This window comes from Bombus pascuorum, chromosome 15 (genome assembly GCF_905332965.1).
Source record: "Bombus pascuorum chromosome 15, iyBomPasc1.1, whole genome shotgun sequence".
In the NCBI taxonomy this organism is placed as follows: Eukaryota; Metazoa; Arthropoda; class Insecta; order Hymenoptera; family Apidae; genus Bombus; species Bombus pascuorum.
Genome location: NC_083502.1, coordinates 26,280 through 44,740, shown reverse-complemented (window position 1 = coordinate 44,740; position 18,461 = coordinate 26,280). Strand labels below are relative to the sequence as shown.

General features: G+C 35.5%; 2 protein-coding genes across 3 annotated transcripts; both read right to left on the bottom strand.

Moving 5' to 3' along the window:
• Nucleotides 1-9,212: 9,212 nt before the first annotated feature.
• LOC132914669 (cytosolic endo-beta-N-acetylglucosaminidase-like) lies at nucleotides 9,213-13,590 on the bottom strand. 2 transcript variants are annotated; one of them, XM_060973978.1, is made up of 4 exons: nucleotides 13,446-13,590; nucleotides 12,321-12,731; nucleotides 11,810-12,253; nucleotides 9,213-11,729 (listed from the first exon to the last, which is right to left on the bottom strand). In XM_060973978.1, exons 2-4 carry the CDS (start codon nucleotides 12,344-12,346, stop codon nucleotides 11,498-11,500), a joined length of 702 nt encoding a protein of 233 aa, XP_060829961.1. In that variant the 5' UTR covers nucleotides 12,347-12,731; nucleotides 13,446-13,590; the 3' UTR covers nucleotides 9,213-11,497. The 2 variants fall into 2 exon arrangements, with proteins under 2 accessions (XP_060829961.1, XP_060829960.1); XM_060973977.1 differs by lacking the exon at nucleotides 13,446-13,590 and adding an exon at nucleotides 12,971-13,162.
• A 900-nt stretch (nucleotides 13,591-14,490) lies between these two features.
• On the bottom strand, nucleotides 14,491-17,824 carry LOC132914732 (cytosolic endo-beta-N-acetylglucosaminidase-like). The gene is made up of 4 exons (XM_060974083.1): nucleotides 17,488-17,824; nucleotides 16,838-17,248; nucleotides 16,327-16,770; nucleotides 14,491-16,246 (listed from the first exon to the last, which is right to left on the bottom strand). Exons 2-4 carry the CDS (start codon nucleotides 16,861-16,863, stop codon nucleotides 16,015-16,017), a joined length of 702 nt encoding a protein of 233 aa, XP_060830066.1. The 5' UTR covers nucleotides 16,864-17,248; nucleotides 17,488-17,824; the 3' UTR covers nucleotides 14,491-16,014.
• Between the last annotated feature and the right edge of the window lie 637 nt (nucleotides 17,825-18,461).

Genomic DNA, 18,461 nt, shown 5'->3' with positions numbered 1-18,461 from the left:
TTCCGTATGTCCAGATTGGTTTTATGATTATTTTGTATATTTTTAGTTTGTTTTCTGTGCTTAGTTTGGATTTTCGGCTTGTTAACCAGTGCATTTGTCTCCTTGCTGTCTGTATTTTGTCTATTATTGATTTGATATGCTGTTTCCATGTGAAGTGTGTATCTATGTGAAGTCCAAGGTATTTGACTTGCCTCGTTTGTGTTATTTGCGTGCCGTTCAGGAAGATGTTTGGTGTTATCTGTTTTCTCAGTGTGAATGTGATGTGGTTGCATTTGTTAGGATTAGCTTTGATTTGTTTGTCCTGTAGCCACTTTTCTATTTTTGTGATGTGCTCTTGTAGTATTGTGGCTGCTGTTACAGGGTTAGTATGCCTGACTAGCACGGCTGTGTATAGTGTGTATAGTATGGGTCCTAGGACGCTTCCTTGTGGAACCCCTGCTTTGATGTCTTTGGCTTCGGAGTGTGCGCCCTTGATTTTTACTGTGAAAGTTCTGTTGCTTATGTATGATTTTATTATTTGGTATATTTTTTCCGGGAATTGTTTCTTGATTGTTTGTATTAGGCTTTCGTGGTTTATTTTGTCGAATGCTTTCTCTATGTCCATGAATAGGGCTGTACAATATTGTTTGTTTTCTATTGTGTGTATTATTTCGTTGACAAGTCTGTACATTTGTTCTATGGTGGAGTGTTTGCTTCTGAATCCAAATTGATGGTCTGGCATTAATTTTTCCTTCTCTATTATTGGTTTTAGTCGAGCGTATATTACTTTTTCTAGTATTTTGGAGAGCACGGGGAATAGTGATATTGGTCTGTAAGATGTTGTTTCATGTGGGTCTTTGCCTGGTTTGGGTATTATGATAATCTGTGCCTGTTTCCATAATTTAGGATAATATTGTATTCTTAGTATTGCATTGAATATTATAGTGATTAGTCGTATCGCTTTTGGAGGGAGGTTTTTCAATATTTTGCCATTGATTAGATCGATTCCTGGTGCTTTGTTGTTTTTTGTTTTTTCGATTATGTTTCTTATTTCTTGTGCTGTTGTTTTGGGTATGGTGTATTGCTTGTCGATTGCAGTGCTAGTGGCTATCGCGTCGTCGTCCGTATGGCTATTGTGGTTGCTGTTATTGATGTTGTGTGGTGTAAATGTGTTGCATAGGTGGATGGAAAATTCTTCGGCTTGCTCTTCGTTGCTTCTTGCCCATGTGTTGTCTGCTTTTCTGATTGCTGGGGCTGGTTTTATCGCCTTCTTTATTTTTTTTGTGGCTTTCCATAGTGAGTAGTTGTAGTTCTCGTGTGCAGATAGTGACTCTATGAACTTTGTGAATTCGTTGTTGTTGTGCTCTTTTATTTCGTTTTTTATTTCCTTTGAGAGTTTGTTTAGGTGTTTTTTGTTTTCTTTTGTTCTATGTTTTTGCCATTTTGCTTTCGCTTTTCTTTTATCTCTAATTTTTTCGAGGATGTCTGATGGGATTTGTTTTGTTTGTCTATTGGTAGTTGCTGGTTTTGTGGTTGCCCATGCTGCCTCTTGTATAGTTTTTGTAAGTGTTGTTACAGCTTGTTTGATGTGTTGGGGCGTTTTCAGTGGGATGTTGCAGTTGATTTTGCTTTCAATTATTTCTTTGAAGGTTTGCCAATTAGTGGATTTGTTGCATAGCGTCTCTGAGTTGCTGTAGAGTATTGGCTTGTTTCTGTATGTTATTATTATGGGTGTATGGTCGAAGCTAAGCTCGAGGCTGGATGCTATATTTATTTTATTTCCATTTAATCCCCTCGTGACTGCAAAGTCGAGTAGGTCAGGGATTTTGCTCAGGTCTGTCGGCCAGTATGTCGGTCTTCCTGTGGATAATATATTGAGATTGTTTTTCCTGATGTGTTTTTCCAGGGTTCTGCCTCGAGGTGTAGTGATTCTTGATCCCCATGTTGTGTGCTTTGAGTTGTAGTCACCTGCTGCGATAAACTTGTCGCCTAGTTGTTGGAAGTATTCTTCCCACATTTGTGCTGTAATTTTGTGTCGCGATGGTGCATATACTGCTGACAGCTGTAGACGGTTGCTGCTAGTTTGTACGGTAACGGTAGTTGCTTGTATGTGTTCTTTACTAACTTGGCTGTGTAGGTGGTGTTTAATGTCTTTTCTTATTATCACTGCGGTCCCTCTGTGTGCTTTTCCTGAGGGGTGCTTGGTATCGTATATGGTATAGTGCGGTATTTTTGTGTAGCTTTTTATTGTGAAATGCGTTTCTGATACGAGTAGTATGTCTATGTTGTTGTGGTATAGGAATGCTTTGGTTTCAATGGCCCTTTGTTGTAGGCCGTTAGAGTTCCAGGCAGCTATTTTTAGTATGTCCGTTTTTACTTTTTGCTTAGCATGGTTGTTATCAGTTGTATCATAGCTGTGATTTGTAATGATTGCTGCCTGAATGCTTCGTTTAGCTCGCTTATCGTTCTTGTTAACATGTCGGTGCTTTTGATGGATTGTTTTAATAGTTCTTTTATTTCTGTAGCGTCGTTGGTGTTATTGTTGTGGTTTTGGTTGGCTACGGGTGTTACTTCCTTGGTTGCTTGCGCGTAGCTTCGACTGCCAGTGGTGTTGATATTGTTGTGGTTGTTGTTCATTACGTACTGTACTTTTATTGGTATCTCAGCTTCTGCCCTGTCTTGTTGTGTGTGGTGGTAGTTATATGTCCTGCTCTAAGCGGCGGAAACAATTTTCGTTGGAGTATTTTTCTGGCTAGGCAGCCTTTGTAGCTGGCTGGGTGGTTTCCGTTGCAGTTGTAGCACTTTACCTCGTTTATTTTTCCCGTATATGGGCAGTAAGTTGTCAGGTGCTTTTCTGCGCATTTGACGCACACCGGGTTTCTGTTGCAGTAATTTTTTGTGTGCCCATATTGTTGGCACCGCATGCATTGAGGTATGTCTTTTTTTTGTCTGGGTGGTTCAACTGTGATTATTGTGTTTAAGATTTGTTTAATGTCATAGATTTCCTTGTTGTTTTTGTTCGGTTCTAGTTCTATTAGGAACAGCGGTAGTGGTTGTTTGGTACCAAATCTTGTTATGTTATTTATTACCCTTACCTGGTGTCCGATTTTGGCTAGTTCGTCGCATATGTTGCTTGTGTTTGTTCTTGGGTGTAGCCCTCTGATAACTGCTTTATAGCTTTTGTCAGTTTTGAGCTGGTAGGTGTGATACCCGGCGTTTTTTTCTTTTAGCACTTTTACCACTTTTCTGTAGGTTTCTGGGGCGTTGGTTTGCACTTTTACCTGGTCCAGTTTTAATTGTTTTATTGAGTAGTTTTCTTTGCCTGCCGTATTGTTTAGCAGTTCGAGGAGGGGGTCTATTACTTGCGCATCGATGTATATTGGTGGTGGTTTGGCGTTGTGTTTTGGTTTTTCAGTTGTTTCTGGTTCCTTCTCTTGTGGTAGTATGCTGAAGAGGTTTTGTAGTGGGATTTCTTGGAGCCACTGCTTACTTTCTGTTTCTGCAGCCCTCCTAGTATTTGCGTTTGTTGTAATTTTTCTTCTTTTGCTGGGAGTTACGACCTTCCAGCTTCCGTCTTGTTGTGCTATTTCGTTGTTGTTGGCGTTTGTATCGTCGCTCATTCGAGTGATTTCCATTTCGGTTTCTGTAGATTCTTGGATTTCCGTATTTTTGTGTACGACATATGTTTCTCCGTTGCTTGATATCCTGAGCGGTGGCACTCGTTGCATTTTTGTTTTCCCTGTTTTTCGCACTTTCGGGAACACTTTCTCTCCACGTCGTGTTTCGAGGGAGAGACCTCTCCGGGCACCCGGCACGTCTGCACTCTTCGGCAGTCAAAAGGGAACTGTGACACACATATATGTCTTTAATATTTCAGTAGCGAGCATTCGAATACTTTCGTGAGCCGTTATAAATAACACATGCATGTATTTTATATATTTTACTATACTATAACCATATACAAATTAGGAGTATAATAATCGTTATTTTCGCTATTAAAATCGTTATTAAACATTTATTTAATTAATCTTCAAATTGAAATACAACCATGTAAAATTAACAACATAATCACATCTAGATTTTACAAGTATGTCACAAGGTAACTTCTGCACAATAATCGTGTACATGTTCCACCTGTAATCCTAGAGCGTAGCCAATCAGCAAGTAGCACCACTCCTTTGTCTTCACTGTTATAATAGACATCGGTGCTGTTCAATCGTCTTTCGTATTCGAGTCAAGGTAGAGTGTACATGGTATAAAAATTTACTGAACGTTATAACTTTTTAATTTACCAAGCATTACTTGGTAATGAGTATTAAGTGGAGAATTGAATTTGATTAGAAACTTGAGCTGCAAAGTTTCTATATAAAGAGATTTAGCGAAGGTAAATATTTTGTACATACAATTTTATAAAATGAAAAGATTCGTATACATATTAGTTTTGTATAAATAATTTTAATCTAAAAATTTGTTCCAGGATGAATGGGGTAGTACAGTAACCGGATAGGAAATTATTCTACATGTAAAAGTAAGTCGTAATAACAAATACAGTTTTCTTCTTTTGTTTTTTGTATTTTCAATACATTTTTGATTTTCATATACATAACCGTCTTTCCTTTAAAGAAAAATTTACTTTCTCAAAGACTTTTCATACAAATTTGAATAATAACTGCTATTTCTGACGTCTTATTTCAACCATTGTTTTTGTTTGTTTGGGCTACTGTATCGCTTATTTCCTTTTAATGTTTGCGCGCTGTACTAATTTTGTATGAATAATTTAAAAATATATGAGGTGTTGCAAATGAAATGATTTGATGTAGAAAATTCTTAATTTTCATAAAATAATTCTGAACTGCCATGACTGAGTGGAAGCAAAGAAACGAAGTATAAAATTTTTCTCCATAGAGTTTCTCTGTTATATTATTATTTTCTTCTGTTACTGTTTAGTTAAAATTTATTATTATTGCTTTATCACTAGCTTCATAGCTGTATTTGAGTTAATTACCTGCGTGTATCTTGTTATGTGCAGTGTTTTCCTGTTAAATTCTGTGTCCTCCTTTAGTTTTAGCCAGTAGCCTATGCCCTTTTATTATTATTTTATGTTTCAAGCCTATTCTTCTTACTTTTGTTCTAAACACATATTCTGGTGATATATCATATTCTTTTTAGGAAATCCGCTTATATTGTCTTTATTTCTACTCAGTAACAGGTCCTTACTCCTGTATTACATAGAAAAGTTGCCATTGCTATTACCTCGGAAAGTTTTCTAGCTGTATTCCAATTATTGCACTTTGTCACTATGGTCAGTTCGCTATTTTCGTCCGGTATGTGATTTACTTTGTTATTACTTGGAATGTGTCTGTTTTTGTAAATATAGCTACGCCCTAGATATATCTTCATTGAATTTCATTTATTTCATTCTTATTTCTCTATTTTCTTCCTTTTTGCTCTATATTAATATTTTTAGCTTATCTATCTTTTCAAGGAGGTTTTACATACAATAACTTTAACATATGCCGCCTTTACCTTGTAAATGTATTAAGTTTATATTAAGTTTATAAGAAATAACACATTTCCTGTTATTTCTTTGTGTTGCTTGCCAATAAAGTATTTTTCTCAGCTATAAAGTATTGCGTCTTGTATTGAATCCAACAATAATATGTATATATTTTTCCTCTCACCATTATTCCTGTTATCTTAATGTCCAGCATTAGAAATATTGTAGTCGCAGAATTTGTTAGTTTCGAATCCTGCTTGATCCTCTGGCAGTATATTGTTATACACCTCCAGAATGTTATACCATTATATTGGTATAGCTTAAAAGTATCTCTTCCTTCTGTAGAACTTTATTCAAGAGTTGCAAGATTATTCTCTTCCTATTTTGCATTAAAGATTTAAGTATTCGTTGAGTAAAACTATAATTCGAGCTTAACAGTGTTAAAAGCCATTTTGAAACGTCCACATATTAAAAAGAACCAAAAACAGAATGGGGTTATATTCGTACTATTTATACTTAACGACGAATATAACACAATAGCGATATTGGTTTCGTTACTACAGGATATCCTACGTAAAATCGGTTATTGAAACTTTGCTCACTTAAGGAATGTTTTAGATTCTACTTCCGTATTATACAGATTTACACTTGGTTGCGTGCAGTGCAATATCGCTTTCAGAACATCGCCTTCTTGCAAACATTTTTTGTGTTTTTTGGTAGTACTCGATGGATAAAGACGAAATATAACGATTTTATGTTTAGAAATCCATTGGTTCAAAAGCATGCATTGGTTGTGTATTTTTGAAGTCTGACATAACTTGCATAAAGTTTAGTTACTAGTTACTAAAGTTTAGTTTAACGTGAGAAAGATTTAGGCGGTACACTGTTTTGTTTATTTAATTACATACAGTGTTTAACGTATCGTAATATTGCTTTAAGACGGTTATATTAGTAACGTTTATATAGGCAAAGTTCTATGTACACTATCGAAAGTATTTTTAATAATATCTCGGAAACTACCTTCAAAGATTTCCACTTTACTGATTTCGATGATTTCTGAATATGTTATAGAAATTAACTTTTTGTATAACTTTTGTCTATATATATAATTGCAGTTTGGCCATAGTTTCCCCAATATGCGCAAAATGTTGTCGAGACCGCTACAGTGAATTCTGCCTATAATTGTGCGTCTGTGACAACGTACGCGTAGGAATTAGTTGCCGACAGCCTTATGGCGACAGGTACAATGGTTCAAATGAAATCTAACTATTATCTTTTGTTTATAGTATATTTCTACACACACAATTACACGTGCGCGTGCGCACACACACACACACACAAAAGTAACTTATACATACCAATCGTTTAAGAGAAATAATTAAAAATAAAGAATATCTAACGAAATACTAAAGAATTATACCGAGGCATAACTTTTACTTTGTAACAAAGCAATAAAATGCCTCAAATTTTTGTGATATAAAATTCTGCATTTTTCCGATGTTTCTTGAAACATATGTAATAAATCAGTCGTTTTGGTATTCATAGATTTTCTATATTATACTCTAACATACTTCAATACATTTTTCTATATAATTGCACACTTGCTCAAAATATAGAGCTTAAAAGACAAAATTATGCTGGTGACCCAACATTTTTGTAATCGACATTATATATGTCATCTTCACATAAAATTAAGAGGAAAGGGAGACATTCAATGGATACTTCAGTTCATACAGAAACAATTAGATGAAAAATCCCGCATTTATGCCCCTGACATGAAGGGGACGATATTTTTTTCTCGCTTCTTAATTATATTATCAGTTAATTTGATTTTTGTCAATGAACCCCGTGCTGAAAGTGTACACAATGCGCGTGGACAATTTATCTTGGAAGAAAAGGGACTTTTCTTCTAAACAATATACTCATAATTTCTACATAAAGGATATAAACTTATTTAATGGGTATAAAGAGTCTGATTAACGATTGAAAATAGTGAAAGAACAATATACAGTAATTAATAATTTAGTTCAGTATGATATGTTTTGGAACATGTAAACACGTACAACTCAGCATCACATTCATGGCATTGATAACGAGATACTCGTCTTTTATCGTTTCTCGCACACCCAACACATCTTCGTGGTCTATTTCTTCCTGTAGCTTCAGAAAGTGAAGGAAAATATCTTCCGTTGAGTTTTAATGAGCGATTATATCCGGGTATAATGGGACGCCTTGTTGTTTTTTTTCTGATGTTTCTTTAAAATTTGATCGATCAATTACAGTTGAAATTTCGCAATTGTTATTGTTTTGTTGATTTTCAATTTGTACAGACAACACGAATTCCATAAACACATAATCATACGGAAGAAATATTTTTTGTACCATTTCGTTGTTTTGCGAGTATAATTTATAGTGCTGGTGACTATGTCTACAGCACCCATCAATTTATTAGAGTCATCTACACAGGATGATTTATGTAAAATTTCTTGTGCACTGTAGTGTGTTAGTACATCCACAAATTCTTCTGTATGTATTGTTGAAATTAAGAAAATCTCTTTTTTATCGTGTCATTTTATGGCTAATATATTTGCAAACGTGCGAAAGCACGCTTCTCCTTTTTGTAATTTTTCGTTCATTCTTGGTATTCCTTTTCTTCCCTTTTTTACGACGCCACACGCATTTGTAAAATTTTTGTGTAATATATCAAATAATGCGGGACTTGCGTACCAGTTGCCGACGTAAAGGGCGTGGCCTTTACCTAAATGTGGTTTTAGGAAGGACATTACAATACTTCTTGATTTACCACACTCTTTATGTTCGGACCCTATAGAAGTACCAGCCACCGTATAAAAAATAAAGTCTGGAATGTAACCCGTCTTGCAGTCACAAAGAACAAACAATTTTATCGCGTCACATATATATAAACGGATATATCCAGCGTTAGGGCCAAAAGGGTTAATATAACCTATTAACAAAGCTGATCGGTAGTTTCGTTTGTACATTTTTCTACATAATTTGTAAACTAACGATCACCAGTTATATGCATAGGAAAACAAAATTGTCCACAATATTGAGCCTTGCAATATATTTCAATACCCTCCGGATCGCAGAGAAATTAGCTTTCAGACAAGTTGCCCAAAATAGTGATTATTCTTAAAATTTACAGCAATTCCCGTACTAAATCACTAGTATCGTTACTAGTATCGCGCTGCTAACGAAGTGTAGGTGTTCTCAGTAGCATATAAAAATGCATTATAGTTGCAGTCGTAAATTATTTATCATGGATTATGCATGTGCGCGGTTTTGTTGGAATATCAATCCTGAAGAGGGAAATAGATGGTACATACTCTACTTCAAATTCATTTTACAAAAATGATATGAGTAATGATTTGGATTTCATGAATCTCCACCAAAGTTGATCGACGATTAGACACACATTGGCTCTATGATTCTAACATAAACAGATCAGCTGAGAGTCCATGGCACTCTCATCGCGTCCTACAGATACAAGAGATTTAAAAGCTATGTGCAACTTGTATATAGTATATAAAATTATGTAAAATATTTGTATTGGTATGTAAAATAGCCCCATGCAATGCCCCGGACATTACCGTTTGAAACGCCTGAGCTGGTCCATCTGACTCGTTGTGACATTTAGCCAAATCGGACAGGCATAAGTCGGGATAGGATTAGTGACAGCAATTTGTACAACAGAAAACTACATTTCACGCAGAGATGCTTTGAGAGGACCGAACCTTTATTTGCTATAATAGTCTTTTCTGATTTATTTTACATTTGCGTCTTAACGTGCTGTGTAATCTGTAATTTGCAATACAAATATATACCGGGATATTTGACCATTTTCTTATGCGGAACGGAGCCCCTAGGCTATTGCCGGTGATAAGAAATCAGCGAGAATGTACGGAACTTTCAGTTACCACAGCAAACCATAATTCGATCGAAAATTTCCTGTAGCTTGGAATTAATTTTGGATGAATACATTCCCGTCGCGTAAATGAGGAGGCCATTAGCAAATACTAACGCGCATAGGTTAAAGTCGCTATTCAGATGGAAGAGGCTCGAAGCACGACTAAAATACAAATTGAACAGGATGGAGGTGTTGAACGTTCCCTGTTGCAGACCGTTATTCACTCCGAAGACGATATTCGAGCTTGACATCCAATGAGACACATTTCGAAGATTGTGGACCAAATCACCTGAACTACATGTTTAAAGAAACCGTATCGTATCAGCTTTTATAGCAAACCGCTCGATCGAAACATGTCAAAATCCCTTTCCAGGACTATGAGTAGAGTTTTGCTACCAGCAGACGCCTGTCACGAATTTTATTATGGCGTGGACCTTACTGTATTTGACCCGGAAGCCAAATTGCAGATCGGGAGGAATGGCAGCCTCTTTACAATGAAACGGTATGAGTCTCTGTATCACACTCTCAAAGACCTTACTAATGGATACTCTGCAAACAGCAAACTCATTGATCTGTACCTGACTGGATTTGGTTTGTTCTTATCCTTCCCCAGCAAGGGAACTACTTTCCCCATCTTCCATATCTTAGAAAAGTATGCTGGTACAAGAGATCATTGAGCATCAAGGAGAAGAAGAATGTGCATCTTTGCGGGAGCTATAGCTATATTGGTACTGCGTTGAAGATATCGAAGCCTGATAACCTATCTCATTCAGCAACTTAAATTAACGAATCTACCGATGTGAAATAATTCTCTGAGACATCGGAGCCGGAGCGGTTACTAGCCCTGTTTCCTCAGGTGAAGGTACAGACCCTGTTCCAGCGGCTCAACGAAAATCTGCATTTTCAAGATTATGAAATTTGGGAATCTGAGAAGATCATCATACACATTTCGGCGCACACTTCCAAAATTTGTCCTCAATAGTCTTGTGGGATTCACGAAACTTTTCGCGCGGTAGAAAGGAGACCGGATAAAGAATGCTTCGCTACATACAAATAACAAGTGCTGTTGGAACGAGTGATAAAAGTTTAACAAGTTTGAAGTGATGAAATAGCATTAATAAATTAAATATTAATTAAAGACCTGTACAAAGAACAGTTTATAACTTGAAAGGAAGAAACGACACAAGATCGTGAATAACAGAAGCACGTGTTGCGTAGACGTTTATTCTTGGCATGTCATCGCGTTACTAGTAAGTTCTGGGAAGCCGGCGGTACCGGAGACGTCACGAAGTGGACTTATTTGTCAAATTGGTACCAGTAACAATGTATCTTCTGTTCTGTCACACGAGGAGGTTATTCAACTATGGAAGACGGTGAGAATCGTCCGAAGAAAATTTGAGGGCGCCGGTCAAGAGGTATAGCATTCGTCTTACTTGCGGAAACGTGGTTTTGGAATCTTTAATTCTCTGAGTGCAGAGAACTCGGGATCTATCAGAGGCCTTACTGATAAGCATTTTTATGGCTCTATATCCTTTGCCGTGTTCGATGACCGATGGGATAGAGTAACATAGAGTGCCGAAGCGCTTTTTCAGCCGATTTAAGGTGCGGAAGATTCGGTGTTTGTCTTGTAGCAATTTTAAAGATTATTATTATTTATGGTCTGGAGGACGATCTCTATTTTGTTATTGTTGTCTCAGTGGTCTTATCCCCGTGGACAAAGATATCAAATTCTGACAGTTCGATGCAGGAAAATATCCAGCTTTTCTTCGAGTACCAAATCCAAGAACGACTGCGTCTGAATAAATCAAATGCCATCTAAATCAGTGTGACTGAACTGGAGGACCAGATCCACCTGTCACTCGTTAAATCAGTGTCACAGGTTCTCGTCTCTGTTATTATTTAACGCGCTGCTCCAGGGAACGTGTCTCGCGTTATAATCACCACCGCGGATGAAAAAATTGTATCGCACGGATATAGTTTTTCGAAAAGCGCGTCTCATTCCGCGGCAAAGACGTTGTAATAAGAAACTTAAGAGCCTGCGATGTAAATAGAATAAACAGAATACATGAAGAGCCGCGTTTTGTTTGCTAGGTTTATCGTGACAACTGAAAGCTCCATTTCCCCTTATCTGCACGTAATATTGTAATTACATATGTTGAATTAAATCCACCACCGCCAGGACTACATCTTCCCCAAATATCAAGTCCTACATAAATATCATGAATATCTCTGCTGTGATTTTTTGCAAGTGCCAAACTGTTTTCCAATTTTGATTTCGTCCAGTTATAATTCAAGTAAATGCCATCGCAGTTTAAAAAGAAATCTCTGAAACATTGTATTCAGAACACTAAATAAAATTTACAAACAGAAACGATTGTAAAAGTATAAGAGTGTAATAAGCTTACATGTTTTTACTATTAAGCTTATTTTGCCAATTTAATTTTCCTTCATTGGATACGCTACGGTACCATATAATTTCAGAGTTTCTAATTGCTTCATGAATATTTTCTGTTAGATATTTTACAAAATAAATTAAATTATGAACTTGCTCGCTTTTAATGGTATTTTCAATATTTAATAACCAGCCATCAAACTTATAAAATTTTGCAACAAGTATTAGTGCATCTGCAAATCTTCTTACTTCTTCCTGAGATTCAAGTATTACATCCCAGATACCTTCTCTTTCTGTAATTACAGTACCAAGAACTTTTACACCATGATTATGTGCTACATTAATCCATCCAAAAGGTGGCACAGTTATGAAATGATGACTAAAATACGCAAACGTGTCAATAACACTCCAGTGATAAAATAGGTAAGAATCATAAGATTCTGATCCGTATATAAATCTGAAAAATCACGGGTATATTATGTATAATATATGAATTAATAAATATAGTGATTTGTATGTATTACCTGTCTTCTAGGCAGCCACCTTTCATATCATGACAAAGCAACGTTTTCGGATGTACTTCTCTATCCAATTTTTCTAACTGCGTTCTTTCTGCGCTTATTTCTAAACCACTGTACACATAATCAGTTGAATCTCCTAGTTATTCAATTTCGGGCCATGGTTTCAAATTACCCACGTTATCGAATAATTCTTTTAAGTTTTCGAAAGGTTGTGACTATGTAACTTCGGTTGTCATCTCTCTGATTTATACTGTTCTACAGACCACTTTCAAATAGTTTTTAATTCATTAACTCAAACAAAGGTTTCTCTTCTTATTTGCTTCAGGGGAAAGTTGTATGCATGCAGAGCAGATACATGATTTAACACCATTATCTTCCAACTGCCAATGAGCAAAAAAATGTTCATTTCTCTATCTGGAACAAAGTATATAAAATAAAATTATGAATTTATAATGCGCGTACATCAATATTTATATGATTGTTTCAACTTTGAAAGTAATATTCTTATTTACAGAAATATATATTCTTTAATATTCTGCAAAAATGATATCGAAACAAACAATTTGGAATAAACATAACTAAGTAAATACTTTAACTTTTTTTTATATTTAATTAAATATTTTATTTGATTTGAGTAGAATTTAACACCTAACCTTCACGTTTGAAATATTACTCTTTCTCATTCTCTCTTTCAATTTTATTTCTTCTGCTTCCGTTTTGTGATATTTATGACATTTCTTAGTTCAGATATAAGTAACTTTTTCGTAATTTATAAAAAATGACACTCTTTTTAATTATCGTACACTATTAATCCATTACATGTCTTGTTGTAATTTAATTTTTAGCAACTTAAGATATGTGCATGTACAGAGTAATTTTCTTCCTAAGAATAATCACTTAATATTACGATAATACTAGAAACTTAAATTAATTACTGTTGTTAATTAATTTGCAAATAACGTAATGCACAGCCATACACAGGTCATACAAGTTATACTTATATCCTTTAAGTCACCAGAAATAAATTTTAAATTTTATATTATATATTAATATATATTATAGGGAGAAGCACAATACAAAATAATAATGTTAAAGACATACATGTAATTTATTAGTATAGATACTTACTATATACAAAGCGTTTTCTTCAAAGATAATATGTCGGCTACCAAACGATCGACGGCAACCGAACGCATTTCTGGTACTGATAATAATACTATAGTCACAAGATAGTTGTGTATTTATGTCCAACTATAAAATTTGAAAATCGGTGCTTGGTCTCGCGGCATGTAGCATGTCTCATGGGACATACAATGTATCGCCTACGGTCTACGATTTGAATATATTAATAAACTTAACAAATTTGTTATTATTTTCTCTAGGTAATTTTTCTCCCTCAAGATTCTGAGGAAAGTACTGAACTGTTGACTCGTTATCAGTATTGTCAAAAGTTTTCTGATTTATTTTACATTTGCGTCTTAACGTGCTGTGTAATCTGTAATTTGCAATACAAATATATACCGGGATATTTGACCATTTTCTTATGCGGAACGGAGCCCCTAGGCTATTGCCGGTGATAAGAAATCAGCGAGAATGTACGGAACTTTCAGTTACCACAGCAAACCATAATTCGATCGAAAATTTCCTGTAGCTTGGAATTAATTTTGGATGAATACATTCCCGTCGCGTAAATGAGGAGGCCATTAGCAAATACTAACGCGCATAGGTTAAAGTCGCTATTCAGATGGAAGAGGCTCGAAGCACGACTAAAATACAAATTGAACAGGATGGAGGTGTTGAACGTTCCCTGTTGCAGACCGTTATTCACTCCGAAGACGATATTCGAGCTTGACATCCAATGAGACACATTTCGAAGATTGTGGACCAAATCACCTGAACTACATGTTTAAAGAAACCGTATCGTATCAGCTTTTATAGCAAACCGCTCGATCGAAACATGTCAAAATCCCTTTCCAGGACTATGAGTAGAGTTTTGCTACCAGCAGACGCCTGTCACGAATTTTATTATGGCGTGGACCTTACTGTATTTGACCCGGAAGCCAAATTGCAGATCGGGAGGAATGGCAGCCTCTTTACAATGAAACGGTATGAGTCTCTGTATCACACTCTCAAAGACCTTACTAATGGATACTCTGCAAACAGCAAACTCATTGATCTGTACCTGACTGGATTTGGTTTGTTCTTATCCTTCCCCAGCAAGGGAACTACTTTCCCCATCTTCCATATCTTAGAAAAGTATGCTGGTACAAGAGATCATTGAGCATCAAGGAGAAGAAGAATGTGCATCTTTGCGGGAGCTATAGCTATATTGGTACTGCGTTGAAGATATCGAAGCCTGATAACCTATCTCATTCAGCAACTTAAATTAACGAATCTACCGATGTGAAATAATTCTCTGAGACATCGGAGCCGGAGCGGTTACTAGCCCTGTTTCCTCAGGTGAAGGTACAGACCCTGTTCCAGCGGCTCAACGAAAATCTGCATTTTCAAGATTATGAAATTTGGGAATCTGAGAAGATCATCATACACATTTCGGCGCACACTTCCAAAATTTGTCCTCAATAGTCTTGTGGGATTCACGAAACTTTTCGCGCGGTAGAAAGGAGACCGGATAAAGAATGCTTCGCTACATACAAATAACAAGTGCTGTTGGAACGAGTGATAAAAGTTTAACAAGTTTGAAGTGATGAAATAGCATTAATAAATTAAATATTAATTAAAGACCTGTACAAAGAACAGTTTATAACTTGAAAGGAAGAAACGACACAAGATCGTGAATAACAGAAGCACGTGTTGCGTAGACGTTTATTCTTGGCATGTCATCGCGTTACTAGTAAGTTCTGGGAAGCCGGCGGTACCGGAGACGTCACGAAGTGGACTTATTTGTCAAATTGGTACCAGTAACAATGTATCTTCTGTTCTGTCACACGAGGAGGTTATTCAACTATGGAAGACGGTGAGAATCGTCCGAAGAAAATTTGAGGGCGCCGGTCAAGAGGTATAGCATTCGTCTTACTTGCGGAAACGTGGTTTTGGAATCTTTAATTCTCTGAGTGCAGAGAACTCGGGATCTATCAGAGGCCTTACTGATAAGCATTTTTATGGCTCTATATCCTTTGCCGTGTTCGATGACCGATGGGATAGAGTAACATAGAGTGCCGAAGCGCTTTTTCAGCCGATTTAAGGTGCGGAAGATTCGGTGTTTGTCTTGTAGCAATTTTAAAGATTATTATTATTTATGGTCTGGAGGACGATCTCTATTTTGTTATTGTTGTCTCAGTGGTCTTATCCCCGTGGACAAAGATATCAAATTCTGACAGTTCGATGCAGGAAAATATCCAGCTTTTCTTCGAGTACCAAATCCAAGAACGACTGCGTCTGAATAAATCAAATGCCATCTAAATCAGTGTGACTGAACTGGAGGACCAGATCCACCTGTCACTCGTTAAATCAGTGTCACAGGTTCTCGTCTCTGTTATTATTTAACGCGCTGCTCCAGGGAACGTGTCTCGCGTTATAATCACCACCGCGGATGAAAAAATTGTATCGCACGGATATAGTTTTTCGAAAAGCGCGTCTCATTCCGCGGCAAAGACGTTGTAATAAGAAACTTAAGAGCCTGCGATGTAAATAGAATAAACAGAATACATGAAGAGCCGCGTTTTGTTTGCTAGGTTTATCGTGACAACTGAAAGCTCCATTTCCCCTTATCTGCACGTAATATTGTAATTACATATGTTGAATTAAATCCACCACCGCCAGGACTACATCTTCCCCAAATATCAAGTCCTACATAAATATCATGAATATCTCTGCTGTGATTTTTTGCAAGTGCCAAACTGTTTTCCAATTTTGATTTCGTCCAGTTATAATTCAAGTAAATGCCATCGCAGTTTAAAAAGAAATCTCTGAAACATTGTATTCAGAACACTAAATAAAATTTACAAACAGAAACGATTGTAAAAGTATAAGAGTGTAATAAGCTTACATGTTTTTACTATTAAGCTTATTTTGCCAATTTAATTTTCCTTCATTGGATACGCTACGGTACCATATAATTTCAGAGTTTCTAATTGCTTCATGAATATTTTCTGTTAGATATTTTACAAAATAAATTAAATTATGAACTTGCTCGCTTTTAATGGTATTTTCAATATTTAATAACCAGCCATCAAACTTATAAAATTTTGCAACAAGTATTAGTGCATCTGCAAATCTTCTTACTTCTTCCTGAGATTCAAGTATTACATCCCAGATACCTTCTCTTTCTGTAATTACAGTACCAAGAACTTTTACACCATGATTATGTGCTACATTAATCCATCCAAAAGGTGGCACAGTTATGAAATGATGACTAAAATACGCAAACGTGTCAATAACACTCCAGTGATAAAATAGGTAAGAATCATAAGATTCTGATCCGTATATAAATCTGAAAAATCACGGGTATATTATGTATAATATATGAATTAATAAATATAGTGATTTGTATGTATTACCTGTCTTCTAGGCAGCCACCTTTCATATCATGACAAAGCAACGTTTTCGGATGTACTTCTCTATCCAATTTTTCTAACTGCGTTCTTTCTGCGCTTATTTCTAAACCACTGTACACATAATCAGTTGAATCTCCTAGTTATTCAATTTCGGGCCATGGTTTCAAATTACCCACGTTATCGAATAATTCTTTTAAGTTTTCGAAAGGTTGTGACTATGTAACTTCGGTTGTCATCTCTCTGATTTATACTGTTCTACAGACCACTTTCAAATAGTTTTTAATTCATTAACTCAAACAAAGGTTTCTCTTCTTATTTGCTTCAGGGGAAAGTTGTATGCATGCAGAGCAGATACATGATTTAACACCATTATCTTCCAACTGCCAATGAGCAAAAAAATGTTCATTTCTCTATCTGGAACAAAGTATATAAAATAAAATTATGAATTTATAATGCGCGTACATCAATATTTATATGATTGTTTCAACTTTGAAAGTAATATTCTTATTTACAGAAATATATATTCTTTAATATTCTGCAAAAATGATATCGAAACAAACAATTTGGAATAAACATAACTAAGTAAATACTTTAACTTTTTTTTATATTTAATTAAATATTTTATTTGATTTGAGTAGAATTTAACACCTAACCTTCACGTTTGAAATATTACTCTTTCTCATTCTCTCTTTCAATTTTATTTCTTCTGCTTCCGTTTTGTGATATTTATGACATTTCTTAGTTCAGATATAAGTAACTTTTTCGTAATTTATAAAAAATGACACTCTTTTTAATTATCGTACACTATTAATCCATTACATGTCTTGTTGTAATTTAATTTTTAGCAACTTAAGATGTCTTCCAACGTTGCCGTCTAAAGCGTGCTTTCCATTTGCGACTAGCCACGCGATTATAAAATCCATTGCCGAATATGGCACAATTTTTATTCGTACTACCGCGATTAAGGATCGCGCGCGACTCTAACGTTGCGACTTACCTCGACAAGTCAGTCGCCTGCAACTACAAAGTATACGGAACATATACGTGCTATTATATCCATCGTCAGAAGAATCGCGCGGGACCGAACGTCATTTTGCTGCTACAGTGCTGGACAAAAGTATTGGCACAGCAAGATTGTTATGATACAAATGCTTATAACTATTAAACAAATTGATTTAAACAAAAAACTTTTTGACGTATTTATTTATTATCTATCCTAGTTTATTACATAACAAGAGCAACAATATAAATAAAATAATACGCAAAATAATAACAAAAATATATTTTTTGAACATTTTATGGGTGGACAAAAGTATTGGCACAGTAGAATATTTACGCTTATAACTAATTACATAATAAACTTCTAATATTTTGTTGGCAGTCCTTTTCTTTTAAGGACTTCCTTTAATCTTCTTAATTATAACACTCGATCAGTGAAACTGGAGACTTCAGTTATTAAACAACAAAAAACCAAGAAAGAGTAATAATGTCTAGAAAAACGAAAGAAACCACAATTGAAGAAAGAAAAATAATATTAAATTTATATAAGATGAATAAATCTTACAACGAAATTGCACAAATCATAAACAGAAGTCGTTTTACTGTGCGTTCAGTCATAAAACGCTTT

Excerpts from the sequence above, each read along its gene's own strand:
- LOC132914732 (XM_060974083.1), bottom strand. The coding sequence starts at position 16,863 with ATGAAAGGTGGCTGCCTAGAAGACAG. Across the intron at positions 16,771-16,837 it reads GGTGGCTGCCTAGAAGACAG|ATTTATATACGGATCAGAAT; the intron begins GTAATACATACA and ends GTGATTTTTCAG. Across the intron at positions 16,247-16,326 it reads AAGCTTAATAGTAAAAACAT|AGATTTCTTTTTAAACTGCG; the intron begins GTAAGCTTATTA and ends ACAATGTTTCAG.
- LOC132914669 (XM_060973978.1), bottom strand. The coding sequence starts at position 12,346 with ATGAAAGGTGGCTGCCTAGAAGACAG. Across the intron at positions 12,254-12,320 it reads GGTGGCTGCCTAGAAGACAG|ATTTATATACGGATCAGAAT; the intron begins GTAATACATACA and ends GTGATTTTTCAG. Across the intron at positions 11,730-11,809 it reads AAGCTTAATAGTAAAAACAT|AGATTTCTTTTTAAACTGCG; the intron begins GTAAGCTTATTA and ends ACAATGTTTCAG.